Below are 17,162 nucleotides of genomic sequence, written 5' to 3'. Positions count from 1 at the left end.
GTTCAAAATAAAAGTACATGATTGCCACACCCAAACTTGAGGGTCCATGATTGATGCACGAGCCCAGCAAGCAAGCCCGCTAGACTAGAGTAAGCCTTAAAGTTTATAATCATATAACATATAGCCAAGGGATTTAATAATCAAATAATCATAATAAAATTCAAATATGATACCTTATCTCTAGCTCACAATCCACACAAATATTCGTAAGGACATATATTGACCATCAAATTGAAATCGTACATAACAACGCTTATATAATTTAAATGGCACATTGTGCCTAACATATTTTACAAGCTAACCAAACTGGAAGGCGAAAGGCCCATATAGACTCAACTAAATGACACGTTGGGAGGGAGACCTACTGGATGCCAATTACATGTCCGTCAAATAGACGCTCTTGCCATGTAACCCCATAACTTCTCTTAGCTGCACATGGCACAACAGAAAAGTGAATCATCAAATACTTAGTGAGGGCATATTGTCATAACATAATATTTCATATATATGTTATATATATCTAGGCCTATCTAGCCATAATATATTCATATTCAAACATCTCCAATTCAAAAGGTGCAAGGATCATCCTAATATCTAACATGTACAACTCATCTTATTAAATTCTGTCAGATTACATCTCAACGACATATTATATCCACAATTCACAAGTTTTGTGTCCTCACATCAAATCATATCAAATCAAGGCTTACCCTTAAAGCTGTTATCATCAAACTAGGCTTCATTGATACACCTAGTTGTCGAGCCCAACCTCAAATTTCATATACAAATAATTGCTCATTCCAAAGCATTTCATCAAATATCATTCATAGTGGTCACCACATATTCATATTTCAAATCAGATCATGCCATACCCGATGCATGTCATCATTGTCAAACAAAATCAAATGAGCGATCTTGCTCTAGGCATCATCAAATCATGCACGATGACTAACTGGCAGAGAAACAAATCAGTTGCAGGGCAAAGCTGCTGGGTTGAAAAACAAATCACGTGCGTGCTGAAGCAAGGGTAGAGAACAGATCACGCACAGCACAAAAGCAGTTAGTAAGGAATCAAATCATTAATTAGAGTAATCTTCTGACATTTGTATCACCTAGAGGAATCTCAACAGATAGTATTAAAGCACTGCAAGTAGGAATCACAAGTGGGATTAGTGCCACCATCCTTGCAAGCACACACATAGTCATAAGGCATGGGACTCCACTCCACCTCAAGTCAAATCAACGATCGAAATTCAAAAATTTAGATTGAGATGGATGCCAAGGTGGTAGTAAACATGATGTTGGAAAAGAGTACCGGATCATATGGCATTTGATATATCTTATCTTCCATTTGAAAATGTTTACATCATTTTACTTACTGAATAACTCATATCTATCGTGAGGGTAACCAAGCTGCAGACTTCGTCTCCAACCAAGGCTATTCACATTAAGGGCTTAAGGTGTTCTTTAATGTCGAAGGTGAGCTAAATGGTATCTTAAAGTTAGATAGAATTAATTTACCTTATGTTAGATTTAAATATATGTAAAGGAGTAGTACTCCTTATTTATTTCATTTCTTGTAAGCAAGTAATAGTATTTAGCTCATGCTTTAATAGATTTTATGCAAAGGAAGTTACACTTCCTCTAGGACTTATTGCTTCTCATGTACTTTTAAACTTAAGGTTCATGTCCCATTCCTTAGTGTGCTTCTCTTTTTTATCTTTCATAAACTTTAACATGGTAGTTGGCCTTGAGAAATTTTTTCAGCTTAAAAAAAAACTTAACCAACAATCAAAAGATTAATAACAGAAAATAATTTTATATGACATGTAAATTAAGAAAAGAAAGACTTACAATAGTCCTTTAGTGCTCGACTATATTTTCTAAATTCAAATTTATCAATTATTAATTATGTACTAAAAAAATAACCATTTCTTTAGAATTGAGTCTTGGATGTTTTGATTTACATTGTTCTTGTTCATGATTTGAAGCATTAAGGCTTGGTGGCTCAAGTGTAGGAGAATCATTTGGACAATTTGTGTATATGTTTTTGAAGAATTTGTCAATTGTTTTCAACTTAGTTATACTTTAATCAAACTTTTAAAAAAATTAATGTAGCAAACATCCATTATTCTTATTTTATTTCTATTTAAACATATAATATTAAATATAAAATTATAATGCATAAATAATAAATAGTTAAATATGATATAAAGGAATAATAATTTTCTCTTATATAATCAAGATTTTTTAAAGACTACGTATTCAAGATAATTTCTTTTTAACTAAATATAAGATGTAAAGAACATAAAAAAGATGTACTCAAGATATTTAGTCTTACATAATCTGGATTAATAAAAAAATGATACATTGATGAAATTTTAAGTAATAGTGCAACATTATTACTTATATTTTGAGAATTACATAATAATTTATTAAATTTTAAAATTAAAATCATAAAAAATAAAATCTACATAACAAAAATAAAAGAACATAGCAAGTAGAAGACAGAACTCATATATGACATAATAAAAACGAAAGAAAAAGAATATGGTTGATGATTTGTAGAAATTTGGATAAGAATATTTATAGAAACTTAGAAAATATGAGTAAATAAAATAGAAATGAAAAAAATAAACAAATATAAATAAAAATAACAATATGAATTGAAAAAGGAAAACAAAAAAACTTTAAAGTTGAGTGAGACATATGGGATCATTTTATTATTCTTTATTTGTATTAATTATTAAGTAAAAAATTATTTTGAAGGGACCATTAAGATAATATATGAAAAATTTTAAAAATTTTATACGATATAATTTTTTTAAAAATTTTTTGAGGGTGTCGTAAACAAAAGAGGATTTGCCCTTATTTGTGCTGTTATTGAAAGCATTTCATATACTTGTTCTTAGCACTTCAAAAAAAAAAATTACCTTGACATTTTTAATTATCCTATTACATTTGAAGTTACACAATTTTATCAAACCTAAAAGAAGAAGAAGATAATGGAGTTGAAGAGAGGAAAAAAGATTTTTTTTTATTTTTTAAGGAAACTTTTAATATTTAGTTTTAAACTCTTAAATATTTTTAGTTTTACTTCATTAATAAGGTAGCAGCATTTGGTGAGCTAACAATACATTTGTCACAATCCATTCCCGGGCTACATCAATGTTTGTACAAGACTCCTATCACATACACATGGACCCATAATCGTACAACAGAATAACTCTAGGTGTGGAAATGACTGTTCCTGAATGCCATGATAACACCTACTAGTTGAAGGATAAGGGTATGGGTAAGACTTCCCAATTTACAATCTGGCCACCTTCGGATTTGAGAAACTAAAACATGTAATTTGAAAATGGTAAGCATAAACTCAATAAAGGACATAAGAAGGGAAGCAAATTGAACAAGGGAGCTTATTAAAACTATGCAATTTCTCATTGAAACTATGCAATTTTAGTTTAAAGCTATATCCATGAATGCGCGTACAATTTCCAAATCATTTCTATGCATACTTATGTTTTAATTTGTGGTAGCAAGGCTTCTACAGGTAAACGAAGTTGAAAATCCACATATTTGAGAAAACAAGTTGCAAGTATAGATATTTTAGCCACAAAATATCCCTTGCACCTATTCTGTCCTAAAAGTATCGATATTTTTGCCAAAAATATTCTTAAAAACAGCTCTAAAGAACAAGTATCGATACCTTATTCAAAAGTATCAATACTTGCTTCATATTCTATAGCTTGAAGTACTTTAATATTTCTCCAAAATTCTTAACAACAACCATATACATTTAATCACAAAGCATCTTTCAAAACATTTCTATTCCACACTATTCCTTTTGAAAACATACTTTAAAATTGACTTTGTCATTAAATCAAAATACTTACAATATTATTTCATAACTCATCAAATGTAGCTATGTGGAGCATACTAGTGAAGCACTATGTGTAAACTTGGTCCCATGGACCTTAAGCCAACGGATGGTGTATTTCATTCTTAACTATCAAGGATGATATTTAGGTAGCTAATCCTCATGATACGGTCTAGCGCCTATGGTTAATGACCTCATAAATGCTTGTGCCATCCTTCAGCTACAAGGCTAGCTAGGATGATCCCATTGAGTACAATGTCTAGTGATATCGTAACTGGGACAAGTCCTTCACCTAAGCTACTTCACCAAAAGCTTTTATCTCATATAAGCCATTATAAAGTCCTTTACATGATTCTCATAATCAAAAATCATAAGGCATGTAGCTTTACTACGATGCCACTCAGTACATACAAATCATTTCGAATCCCTCCATCAAGGAGTCCACAACTCACAAAGTTACATTGCCATCACCATATAAAATTTTACAAATCCTCAAAATGTTCAACATCACATAAGTTTATAAAACATTAAGAATTTACCTTTGAAAACACAACCACACACAACATGATATCCTTGACGTACTACGCAATTTGCAAGGCTTGTTCCCATGCAAGTTCATCATATGAAAACATATATACATACATATCTGCCTATCCTCGATAGTTAAACCATAACAAAAACATTTTTCTAAGCACATTCATTTCAAACACATATTTTGTCATGCTTTTCATAGTAAAACATTTTTCAATGCAAGTCCACCCATCTTATATTCCACCAACATAATGCAAGGTCACCTAACCAAGCTTTTCTAGCTATCAAACTTGGGAGCCTAATGGAACCTAAACCAATCAACACATGTAATCAACAAAAACATTGTTTTCTCAAACTCTAGTTTAGCTCATAAGTTTCTATAACCCATAGTTCATATTACCATATACTTAATCCTTCCTTTCACTTATCTTGGTGAGCTTATGTCAGGAAAACCAATTTGAAAATCCTCACAATTAAGAGAAAAATAAAAATTTCTCTTAATGAGAGATTTAATTCGAAAACCAATTGGTAAATGTGTTCGAAAGATTGCAAACCTTACCTTAATTAATTTAAAACTTGAGTTCAAGTTACTCTTGGATGGTTATAAGAGAAATTTGGGAGAGGGAAAAAAGAGAGGTACATTATGAGAAACGAAAAGCAAATGGGCGTTTAGTCTGAAGGGGTTTTATTTTTATACGTTTCACCTCAAGTATTGATCTTTTTGATAAGTATCGATACTTTTCACAAGGCATGCTTTTTCTAAAGCATTTTGACCATTAAGTATTGATACTTCCCTTTGAGGTATTGATACTTTTCATACATAATGTTTTGCAAGGCATTTTGTCCTTTAAGTATTGATACTTCCTCTTTAAGTATCGATACTTTTCACATAGAATACTTTCCAAGGTATTCTATCCTCATAAGTATTGATACCTATTATTAAGGTATCGATACTTTTACAACAAAATATAATTTTCTTAGCAAAAATTCACTCTTTTGACCATATCTTTCCTCCCTTGTCTTGTTTAACTTAAAACCTTTTTAAAAAAACATTGGCTTTCCAAGAAAATCTCGCTACTAGTTTCATATTCATAGATTCTCCTAAACTCACCAAGTAGGTTTACATTTTACCATTACATAAAAATTGAAATTATCACAATATAGAAACTATACATTATCAGTATATCAAATATAAACCCTTTTAATATATTATGTCTTGTTAGAATAATATACTCCTAATAGAATATTTTAAATCTTGAATATCGAGTATGAAATTTCCAAATCAAAAATATAAAAATGTTGAAAATTATAATAAAAAAGAACCCATTCTAATTTCTTTGCATAAGTTATGCCTAATTGAGTTTGCAATTAATTAACCTTTAAATTGTTAAGTCCTTTGGTATAACACTGTAGCTCATACATTAACTATATTGTACCCAAAAAAGGAAAAAGCTCTCAATTATTGATGTGCTAGACTATTTGGGAGAAAAATTGTCCAAACTTGGAAAGATGTCACTTGAACTTTGATAGAGAAAATTCAATTAATCTACTTTCAATTGCAAGTAACGTTCATAAAATAAGCATATATTATTGAATATTATGAACATTGATAGTGAATATGCTTAAATTTTCTTTTTTTAAAGTAATCAACAATGCAATAAACATGTGGGAGAGCGGTTAATTAAGGGAATCTAAATTAACTTTCATATAGTCAATGGTTTTTATCTTCATTTAACATATATAATTGCATATAAATATGTGATTATGAGTAATAAATGTAAATTACTTAATAATGCACATGAAATTATATAAAGAATTTTTTAATATTATTGTGTACGAAAATTGATCTTCAAGGTCTCCAACAAATGTGTGTAATAATAACCCAAATTTTTCTTTGTTGAATTTTTGCTTACAAAGGTGAAAAGACAATAGTTTTCATGTAAAAACTTTAACATTTGATATAAATAAGACTTACTAAGATATTTTTTAAATTCCATCAAAAAGTGTATACATGAGATTGAGTTACTCTTATATTTCTAACCTATAAAATTATAGATCTTTTTAAATAAATTAACTTATCTTCAATTAATCAAAATAAACATAAAAGGTATATTGATACTTTTCTGAATCAGAAAGATATAACAAAATGAAGCAACTTTGAGTCGGTGTAATTTTTTGTTTCAGAAATTCATTTTCTTTTTCTATGACAATATTGTTCATTGTATGTTTGAATTTATATAAATTTTTTTTATCATTGGGATATATATATTTATGTGTGCGTGTGTGTGTGTGCGAGAGAGAGAGAGTCTATTTGCATTTGTATTTTTACATAACAAGATCACAATGTATGTAGGTCACCATGGTGATCTTGACAAGGATACCAAACAGTTAGCATTGTGTGCAAGACATCTTTTTTTCTTTTTTTCTTTTTTTGAGGAAATTTAGCTGTGATATTTAATAGAATAAAGAAAACATGTGACAAAAAAAATTGGAGAGATAACATTGTTTTGATGTAAATAATAAAAAAAAGAGAAAAAAAAAGGAATGTTTAAATCAATCAGATAAACTTTCAATTCATTTGAAGTCGTTGTAGAAGATAATTGTAGCAGGTTGGACGGATAAAAACTAGGAAAAATTGACATAATAGATTGGCCATATTGAAAGATTTACAATCCATATTTAATCTAATGGTAAATGGATGAGATTAAAAGTAAAACTATCCTTTCTCCTTTTAATTTATCTCAATATTTAAGTTTAAATTAGTTATGATTTATGAAGGCAACCCCTAAATGGGTTGATGGTCACATCCTACCTACATTTCAGTGATAAATCTTGATCACAACATCAATAAGTAACAACCCTTTCTTCTGTCTCTCTCAGTTTCCTTTTCCAACAAACAATAGGAGCTTTTACATGAGAAAATTAGACCACAAATGGATGGGATAACAAACCTTGGGAATATTTTTCCAAAGACTCACATTGCTTATGAACAACCCTATACTAGATTCTGCACAAAATGGAAATAAAATAATACCAGGTAAATCATCAAACAACATGACACGAACAAATATACATGGACATGCCTTCACATGCTACCATCTGCTAACCACTCTAACGGATTAATCCACACTTCCATGCAGCAAAACACCAACCAAAGCCAGCCATGTCAACATGTTATCAAAGAATATTCTGTCTGCCTCCAAGAGCTCATTGTTAAACCTAAATGCCACTCTGTGAAGCCACCCGTCTGCTATTTTTCCAGATATACAATCATTTATCGACAACAAAAGGGTGAGAGAAACATCCAGCAGGCACAAGCTTAACAAAGTCATAGGTCCCATATATAGCTCAAACAGCAACAGCTTGGCCAGTAACCGCATCATGGAGCTGCAAAGAACCATCTTTCATCAGGTTAAGACTCAAGCTCTTGAACCTCTCTCTCGAATACTGCCTTGATGCCTTTCTCCAATCAGTACCAGCTTTCATCATGGCAACAAATTCATCATAACTGATACAACCATCCTGAATAAATGAGGACAAGGACAAAAAAATGAGATAACTGATCTAATATGGTGAAAATGCAAACTTACAGAAGAAAATATATGAAATAGAGAGGGGACTAGTAATTTTAGTGAAAATTAACAATCCTCAACATTGCAGTGAAATTTGAACCTCTTTTAACAGAATCTATTTTGACAAATTTCTAAAGCAATAATTGCTCAGATGTTATATTTCTGTGTCAATTAAGCACCATGAAAGTGATATTTATGAAAACAAAATTGTGGCAAAAAAGGAGTCATCCTGAACATAGGAAACAATAGGAATTAGTTTGGCTAGGAAGTCAAACCTTGTCAGCATCAACTTCACGCATGATATCGTTCAGCACATCAACATCAGCTTCACCTGATTCATCAGCTAAGGCTTCCCGTAACTCATCCAGTTCAATATATCCACTCCCATCTTTGTCAAAGAACATAAATGCTCTGCGGAAATGCTCATCATTCTCCATCTTCTGCAAGTGAATTGTCACTGCTACAAATTCTCCATAGTCTAGTACCCCGTTTCCATCAACATCAGCCTATTACAAATAAGTATTGGATCAACACAGAGACTATAGAAAAAACATGTAATCAAATTTAATAATGTATCATGTTAAGTTGTGATCTTTCAGTTAACTAAACATGTGAAACTATCCAAAAAACCAAAAAAAATTACACGTGTGAAATACAGTGTAGACAGAACTACAATTATCCAGTTTAGTGATTAATACTCAAGTTGCCATATGTTATTGAAAACCTCTTAAGGTCTACTGCAATGGTGCATGTTTCTCTTAATCATATATGACAGGGCAACCAAAAATAAACTCTGATAAAAGTTGCTTTTAATGAATTTGCAATAGATCAATTAGGACTTCATGATATCAAGTACATAAGCTTACTCTCTCAGCTTGGCTCTCCAAACATAATAATGAAGGAAAACAATATTTCTAAAGCCTATTATTAGCCCAACAATGGCTTTAAGAAAAGTTTCAAAACCAATAAATAAGAAGCATTGCAAACAAGTAAATATGTAAATCTTTCTCAAAAAATAAGCAAGAAAATAAATTCTACGAATCATCATAGATACGCAATACATCCGTTAGGTAATCCCATTTCTTAACTTCACAAAGGATGTAGCTTCTGAGACATAAAACTAGTCCATTAATGTGTAAGTAGAGGTCAACATCATTGGCCAAAAGGAATTACAACATTTTTGGTTTCAGAGGTAGTGCTTGCGATAAAAATTTAATAATATAATTGTTAAAGATGGTAAATTATTCAGCAATAGATGATTTTTATTTGAAATTTCAGCAATAGATGATTTAAGGAATGGTTCTTCAAGAACAAAAAGAGGGGGGAGGGAGCTGAGCTGATTTTTTGGTTCATGCAAGACATAAAACTACAGCTTCTAGAAGGAGCCAAGGACCATTGACAGTATAACTTTCCTAATAATTCCACCAATTAATGATTGAAATACACAATCAATGGTGCATAATGTGACATCCCTTAAATAAAAAATAACTTGACAATAAGTAAATAAATTGATATAAAGTAAAGCTATGATGGCAATCTCATAATGTAACTGAGTGAATGATCATACTACAAAGGGACTAAGAACTACATGCAAAATATTGAATCACAATTACCATTTGCTTGATTAGCATGCTAATATGATCAATTTGACAACTTTATATTTAAACCACAGGAAAAAAATTTATTTAGTAGAGGATGTTCAGCACATATTGCAGCATGCTACTTAGAGGAAGCATGTAGCAGAACAGAGAACTTGAAAGTAACATAAATGGGCTGAAGCATGATAAAAGTCACATGCACGCAAAACGAGTGCATTTAACTCAAAGTTAAAAATGAAACTTCAGATTCGATGTAAGCAAGGATTGAGCCATACCACTTCCATCAACATCTTGATCTCTGGTTCAGCTAATTGTGAACCGACCTTTCGAAGCCCAGCCTTCAGCTCCTCATATGAAACTTTTCCATCATTGTCGGTATCCATCAATGTGAACATATCTCTGATTACTTCAACCTCTTCTACAGATAAGTGCTCTGCAATTACCTGCAGCATTTGCAAAATTGAATCACCAGCAGATACTTGCAAATTGCGTGGGGGTGCAATGATTTTTGGTCCTGAACAAACAATTTCACATAATCCAACTAAAAACCATTACCCGCAACGCCTTCTTTTTGAATCTATTCATCACAGAGAACTGCTTGAGCCTTGTTCTCACAATATCTCCTAATGGAACATTTGGAGCTTTCTTTGCATTTTGCAACCAGGAATGTTCTGTGCCCAAGAGAAAGGAAAAAGAAGGAAGACATTAATAAGTGAAAATCAACACAACTACTTTAAAAAAGGAAAGTCAGAAACAGGATCCTGTGAGAATTTCAAAAAATTAGCAATGCTAATATATAACCTATTAAAATAAATGATTTCTGGTGATAGAAATATTAAAAGGTGAAATATTGCTGTGCAAGTAAGTATCTAATGAATTTTGCTTATTCCTATGTCAGATGTTATTTGAAAGGTTGAATTTCTTTCTTCAACAACAACAACAAACTAAGCCTTTTCCCACTAAGTAACTCATCTATATGAATGATATTGCCCCCCAATGCTCACTTCATGATAAATTTACTTTATCACTTAAAAATAAAGTTTATTAACGTGTAGACTAGATAAATGCATGCATACATATGTCAACATTTGCCACTATCAGCATTTGACCAAACAAACAATGCATAATTCATTATCAGATGCCAAATACCGTGTATCCAACTGCTCTGCAGCATAGTATAACGTGAGCATGCTGCTTGAAATCATTATGGAAGGGATTTGTTGTTTCAAGATTACAAATGCTTTAGGAATTGTGCAGGTTGTAAAGAACATTAGGCAAAACTAAGCTAAAGTTGGAGACAACTACTACCAGAACTCCCTAAAATGGTCCAGACTTGGAAAGGGGAAAAATTCGAGCAGAAAATATCTTAACTGGACAGGTCAAGAATAAAACCTAAAAAATAGAAGCAAATGACCAAGATTTAGCACTTCTCAGACAGGTATTGGCAAGAAAGGAGGCGAAAAAAGTTCCCATATTTCTTCAGGAAGCATGTATTTGACTTTAACCTACTGGTGAATTACCATCCAAGCAAGAACCTTTAACCAAGGGTACCTCATATAACAACATAAACTTAGGATAGCCACAGACTTGTGGAAGATTAGAGATTGATCAAAACAAATAGCCTGAAAGAAAGCAGCAGAAAGACAGTTTGACTCGAGTTTTCCCAATTCAAGAATACAAGCAATATCAAAGAAACTACAACTTTTTGTAAGTCTAGACTCTGGTAATATTCAGCCATGCCAGCATTAGAAAGAATGACAAAATGATCTTGCATGCTTGTTTGCTAAAAGATCCAATAAAACTCAATCCAGTGAATTATTAATTTCAGAAATTCCTCAGTTGCTCTTGATTAAAGTAAAATATGAAGTGGTGATAGTTAATCCAATTTTCTTGTTATTCATATTGAATCCCTAATTTAACCTGACCTCAATCTTTAAAACAATAATAATTCCTAATACTGAGGCAGCAAGCACCCCACGATACTCAACATGCTGTCTGAATACTTTTAGCTAAATATGAAAATAGGGTTGTACTGACAGAAAATCCATCATCTCAAGAACTACTGGAGGACTTACCAAGCACCTGTTGAGCAGTCAACCGCTTCTTAGGATCTGGTTCTAACATTTGTCTAACAAGACTCTTGGCGCTCTCGGAAACCTGAGGCCAAGGTTCCCTCTTAAAATCAATGACCCCTCTCAAAATTGCAAGAGCAACACCCTGTTCAGTCTCTGAAAAAAGCAACAACACGAAAAGCGAAATCAGAATTCAAAAGAAGAAAACATTTTAACACAAAAGCTTGATGAGTGCGGTCACTGCAACTGTACAACCACAAATAAACACAAAGTGCGAAAAGGAATACCTGCCCAAAAGGGAGGAACCCCACATAACAAAATGTAAAGGATCACTCCCGCACTCCACACATCAACCTCCGGTCCATAATTTCGTTTCAAAACCTCAGGAGCCATATAGTATGGACTCCCCACAATCTCTGAAAACCTCTCCCCTATAAAAATAAATCCAAAATTAGAAATATCAATCGCGCAATCAAGCTACAACCCATAAATAAATCTCACGAAACCCAAACCCAGGATTCAACACCTAAACAAATATCTAAGAAGCCAAATCAAAAATGAATTCATAAACCCTTCTTTAACCAGAAGCTGGAAAAATGAAAATAAAAAATAAAAAGAAAAATTCTAACAACCCAATTTTAAAAAAATTAAAAAAAAATCCAAACTTTACCAGCCAAACCATCAAAAACCCACATAAATCCTGAAAAAAAAGGGGAAAATTAAAATCTTCCTACTTACCAGGCTTAAAAAACACAGACAAACCAAAGTCAATCGCTTTTAGCGGCGCGTGTTCTTTCTTACTCCCAAACAAAAAATTCTCCGGCTTCAAATCTCTATGCATAACCCCGTTCTCGTGACACATCCTAACCACCTCCGCTATCGTCTTCGCCACGTTCGCCGCCGCGCGCTCCGTGTAATGCCCTCTCGCTACTATCCTATCAAACAATTCCCCTCCTTCACAAAGCTCCATAACCAAATGGACATTTTCGTTGTCCTCGTATGTCGCTTTCAACTTCACAATATTCGGATGTTCCGGCAACGTTGACATTATGGCAACCTCGCGTCGGACGTCTTCGATGTCGACGGCTGTTCGGAGTTTCCTCTTGGAGATTGACTTGCACGCGAGGGCTTCTCGAGTTTCCCTATCCGTGCAGAGGTAGGTGATTCCGAACTCCCCTCGGCCGAGTTCGCGTCCGAGGATATACTTGTCGCCTATTCGAGTTCGGTGACTAAGTGGAATCACGTCTTTTAGAACTCGGATCGGAGCCGGCGAGGGGACTTTCTCGGCGTATGGGTTCGGTTTCCTTTCCCGGGTTTTTTTCTTACCTCTCTGGCTGTGTTCGGACCGGTTCGTTTTACTTTCAGGGATGTCGTCCGGTCTAACGCATGCGTTACAGTTTCCCATAACAGAAAGAATTAAAAACAAAAAAGAACAAAGACGTCGGCGTTTCGGGGTTGGTCGAGTGGCGGCGACGGGGAATGCAGGGAGGAGAAGGAAGAAAACGCGGGGTCAGTTGAGAAAAACTGGGTGTTTTGAAAATTTCTTTCTTTTTTACCAGTGCTCCTATGTTTTTTTATTACTATTTTATTATTAGAATTTATATGGTTGGATATGATTATTTAACTGTTAATTATTTACGTGACTAATGGGGTAATTAGTGAGGAATTTGGAGGAAATGATTTGCAGACCTGTGAGAGAAAGAGATACTAAGTTAATTTTACTAAACTGACCTCTACTTGAAATTTTCGAATTAAGAAAGAGTTATGCGTTACAATGACATGATTATATAATATTATGATGTTTGGTAATTATGAAAAAACATATTATTTAAAATCTGTAAATATAATATTGCAGCTCATATTTACGTTTTTAACATATGGATCATCGTCATCATTGTAATTAATTTGATGTACATGTGTGTTTTGTCCAGAGTGATTGCATTAATCACAGCCGTCCATCTTTTCAGGTTGTTGAAAGTGGTTTACCTATTTGAATAGGAAGAGGCCATTCCATCTAGAAGCTGAGAAACAAATTTCATTTCATTTCATTACTGTCACTGCCGTCCTCTTCCATTTCCATGGGGCTTCAAGTCAATGCATTTGACAGCAGACTTAGTAAAACAAGTTCCTAATTTTGGAATACATAGTGTTGGTGATTTAGTAATTAATTAATGCACAATTAAGTTTGTCATAATCTCATTAGCAACATATGGCCCACAAGAAATTTTTTTCTTTTCCATATACCCCTGACCTTAAGTAGGATTTGGGATTCTATCTAATCATAATAAATTTTGTTTCTCATGATATATTCAACATAATTACAGTAAAATTAAACAGTAAGCATTTGAATAAGTATCTGTTGGTCTTGTAGTAGTATTATTTTGATTAAGCTATTCTTATATTTAATGTTATTAGGTAACGCATCTTATTTGAAAGAGAGGAAGAACACTAGTATTTGGTTTGGTTGCAAGTTGCAAGTTGCAAGTTGCAAGTTGTTGCAATTAGTGAGATTGAAGTGGTCAAACAATTAGACCCCCCCATGAATTGATGTTTATTCCTCCCATTCATCATGGGTTGGTTGCTGAAAAACAATTTAGCGTTTGGGAAAATTGATTGCTTCAAGTGTTTGTTATCAACTTAGAACTCCTTCACAGAATCCATAACTGACTTTCTGTTGAACCTTGGCCCAAACCCCACCTGCCATGTTTTAAACCCTTTGCGTAAGGCAAATGCTAGCCCCTCGTTCTCTTCCAATCCCAATATTTTAAATGCTGTCTTTTTGACAAAATTGCAAAGAATCTTGGATTAGGAATTTGCTTCCAATGGGCGGAATTAGGTGGAGACTTGGTCAAGATGAAACAAGCACCAAAAGCCTTGAAAGCAGCTATCAGCCTTCTTAACAGCACCACCCAACAGAGCTGGAAAATTCAAGATTCCAAGATTAAAGTCAACACAAATTATGACCAAAAAGTTGCAAACCTAGAAAGAAATATGGGTCACCTAGCTTTGCCCGCAAGCCAACAGGGCTGAACCATAACCCCAAAGAGCCACAGCTCAAAGGCAGACGCAAGGAAAGGGGCAGTTTGGCTCTGTTGAAAGGTGAAAAACCAGGATAGAGAAAGAGGGTAAATGAGGTGGCAAGGGCAATGATGGCGGTAGGAGTAGAGGCCACAAAAGCGAAAAAAGGGCATGCTGTGAGAGACATGGCCTCCATGATTGTGTTTGATGATGGGTTGGAACAGAACAGGAGCTTTATTACCACGCCTGGGAATAAAGCGGGATTTCTAGCTTTTTCAGGCTCTCTTTTTAATTCCAAAAGCTCACAAAAAACCCTTCATTTAATCATTGGCCTAATGTGCTGTCATCAAATACCCTTTCCAACTTTTTACCAACCCTTTTTGTTCAATTAAAAATTAGCCTCCATCGGATTTCATGGCTGCTCTTTCTGTTTTTTTGGGAAGTTACTATTAAATCATGCAGATCCATACTTATATTTTATCTAGTAAACCTTTTAGTTCACGAAAATCAATATATTTCATAATTATCTATAAATGTAAAAATGTTTAAAAAAATTGTTTTTTACAAATACGGATATTTTTAATTATTATATTTCTAAATTATTATTTATCATTTTAAATAATTCTTAATTATTATATAAATAGTATTTACAATTATAGGTAATAGTATCACACAAAAATTTAAATTCAATTTTTCATATTTTTATTGCAAATATTAATAAGATTTATCAATTTGTAAATAAAAAAATTTAAAAAAAATTCATTAAACTCTAATCAGATAAGGAAAACAAATCCTTGACATATCTTTAATAATACTTTTCTAATATCTACTCGAAAAACATGATAAAAGATATAGTCATTATCTACGTCAAAATCTTTATTAGCCATACAATTGGTTACCGTATAACCCTCTCTGAAAATATGTAGCGTATTAACTTCCTATTGTCATGTTGGTATATGCCCTTGAGCCAATTAGATTGATTAAGAAATATATATTGTCATTTAATGCATATTTAATCACATAATTTTATGTGATAGATGTTTTCCTTCATGTTAGTACAATAATAAGGAGCTATTAAGTATTAATTGGATGAAGCCCATGAACATAAAGGCCTTGCAAAAGAATTATAAAGTTGTTATAATTATGAGATCACTATGCATTAAAGTTATGTTCTTAAAATTGTTTCTGATCATTGTATTGTCAAGATAAGGTATTGACAATGTTTAAAGACTGGTACATATTAAGCCTCTTTACTTGGAAAGTAAGCAATTGATCTCATAGATTGAATTATATGTGATATTTGAGGATAATATGTAGGTGCTTGTCAAAGAACAAGTTCATTGAACATGATCTGCTATGAGAACTCCATTTGATATTTCACTCTAGTGTCTATAAAAAATGTTCTCATGTGATAGTTGTGCAATTAATCCTTAGACTTGAACACCAGGTCATCTTGTATGGGGAATAACATATTTTGATTTCACCCCTACGGGTTTGGAAGCAACCAAATGCCTAAATAGGGTGTTTTTAGATATGTCATGAAGCATGCGAAGGTGAATGAGTGATCAAGAGAGGATTTATCACCCCAAGTGATATGAGGGGATGTGTCTCACTTGTTCTCAATTCTTGATTAACTTGTATAAAGTCTTTAGCCAAAGCATAATAAATTTGAGGAAAATCAGTTTCTTAAATTCATAAGGCTAGTCACGAATTATGAGAACTAATATGGAATGTCATAAGTAGACACCAAGCCATGCTTCATAACATATTCAAGATATTTGATGAAAGGATCGTATTGCACTGAGAGGTTTATCACTACAGGACTTTGTCAATTTTATAATTAACTCTCTAATATTTGGATAGTCATGATGTATTACTAGATACCGCTCATAATCTATAAATATAAATTAATTATCAAATTGTTATTTGATTATGATTTATATTTATTGCTAAAATTTTAGAAGCCTAATGGGTCACACACATTAAGTGACATAATTGAGATTAAATAAGGATAATTAATTAAGTTGGACTTAATTGAAAAAGACCAAAATAAAGTGATAAATTAATTAAGTTCTTAAAGACTTAATTAAATTAAAAAATAATTGTTGTATTTAGGGTTACAAATTAGTTTGGCTATATAAATATGTTATATTAGCAAACTAAAAACTTGAAACCTAAAAACTACTTTTCAACCGTTTCATAAAATAAGAAAAGAAAAAATAGTTTTCTTTGTTTGACAAAAAAAAATATTTGGCAAGAATTTTGGTCCTTTTTTAGAAACAAAACTTACTAGCACAAGTAAAATCCTACCTTAGAGAAGGTCTTATTCAGTTACTGTGTGAATTACTGTTAGAAACCAAACACTTGAGTGGCTGAAGATTTAACAAATCCTAAAAGTGAAGAAGTAAAAATTTTGGATTTAATTGGCTCTTGATTACGATATCTAGAGCAAGGTGTGTAACTCTTAAGCCTATGAGTGTTTATAATTTAT

The 17,162-nt window shown here is 32.6% G+C and overlaps 1 protein-coding gene across 1 annotated transcript; it reads right to left on the bottom strand.

The window, feature by feature from the left end:
* Positions 1-7,243: 7,243 nt before the first annotated feature.
* LOC110417482 (calcium-dependent protein kinase 10-like) lies at positions 7,244-13,255 on the bottom strand. Its single transcript, XM_021429840.2, has 7 exons — positions 12,392-13,255; positions 11,941-12,084; positions 11,657-11,809; positions 10,137-10,252; positions 9,857-10,024; positions 8,259-8,489; positions 7,244-7,933 (listed from the first exon to the last, which is right to left on the bottom strand). The coding sequence occupies exons 1-7, from the start codon at positions 13,056-13,058 to the stop codon at positions 7,760-7,762; spliced, it is 1,653 nt and encodes a 550-aa protein (XP_021285515.1). The 5' UTR covers positions 13,059-13,255; the 3' UTR covers positions 7,244-7,759.
* Positions 13,256-17,162: the final 3,907 nt, after the last annotated feature.

Source organism: Theobroma umbraticum, unplaced genomic scaffold (genome assembly GCF_002168275.2).
Source record: "Theobroma umbraticum cultivar Fairchild unplaced genomic scaffold, ASM216827v3 scaffold_50.0, whole genome shotgun sequence".
Taxonomy (NCBI): Eukaryota; Viridiplantae; Streptophyta; class Magnoliopsida; order Malvales; family Malvaceae; genus Theobroma; species Theobroma umbraticum.
Note: the sequence above shows the minus strand (reverse complement) of the source record. Positions and strands in the feature narration are given on the sequence as shown.

Bases quoted from the DNA above. Each gene is read 5' to 3' on its own strand.
- LOC110417482 (XM_021429840.2), bottom strand. From the start codon at position 13,058: ATGGGAAACTGTAACGCATGCGTTAGACCGGACGACATCCCTGAAAGT. The intron at 11,810-11,940 runs GTATTCCTTTTC...TGCTTTTTTCAG, and splicing joins GGTTCCTCCCTTTTGGGCAG to AGACTGAACAGGGTGTTGCT. The intron at 7,934-8,258 runs GTTTGACTTCCT...TCATTTATTCAG, and splicing joins GTGAAGTTGATGCTGACAAG to GATGGTTGTATCAGTTATGA.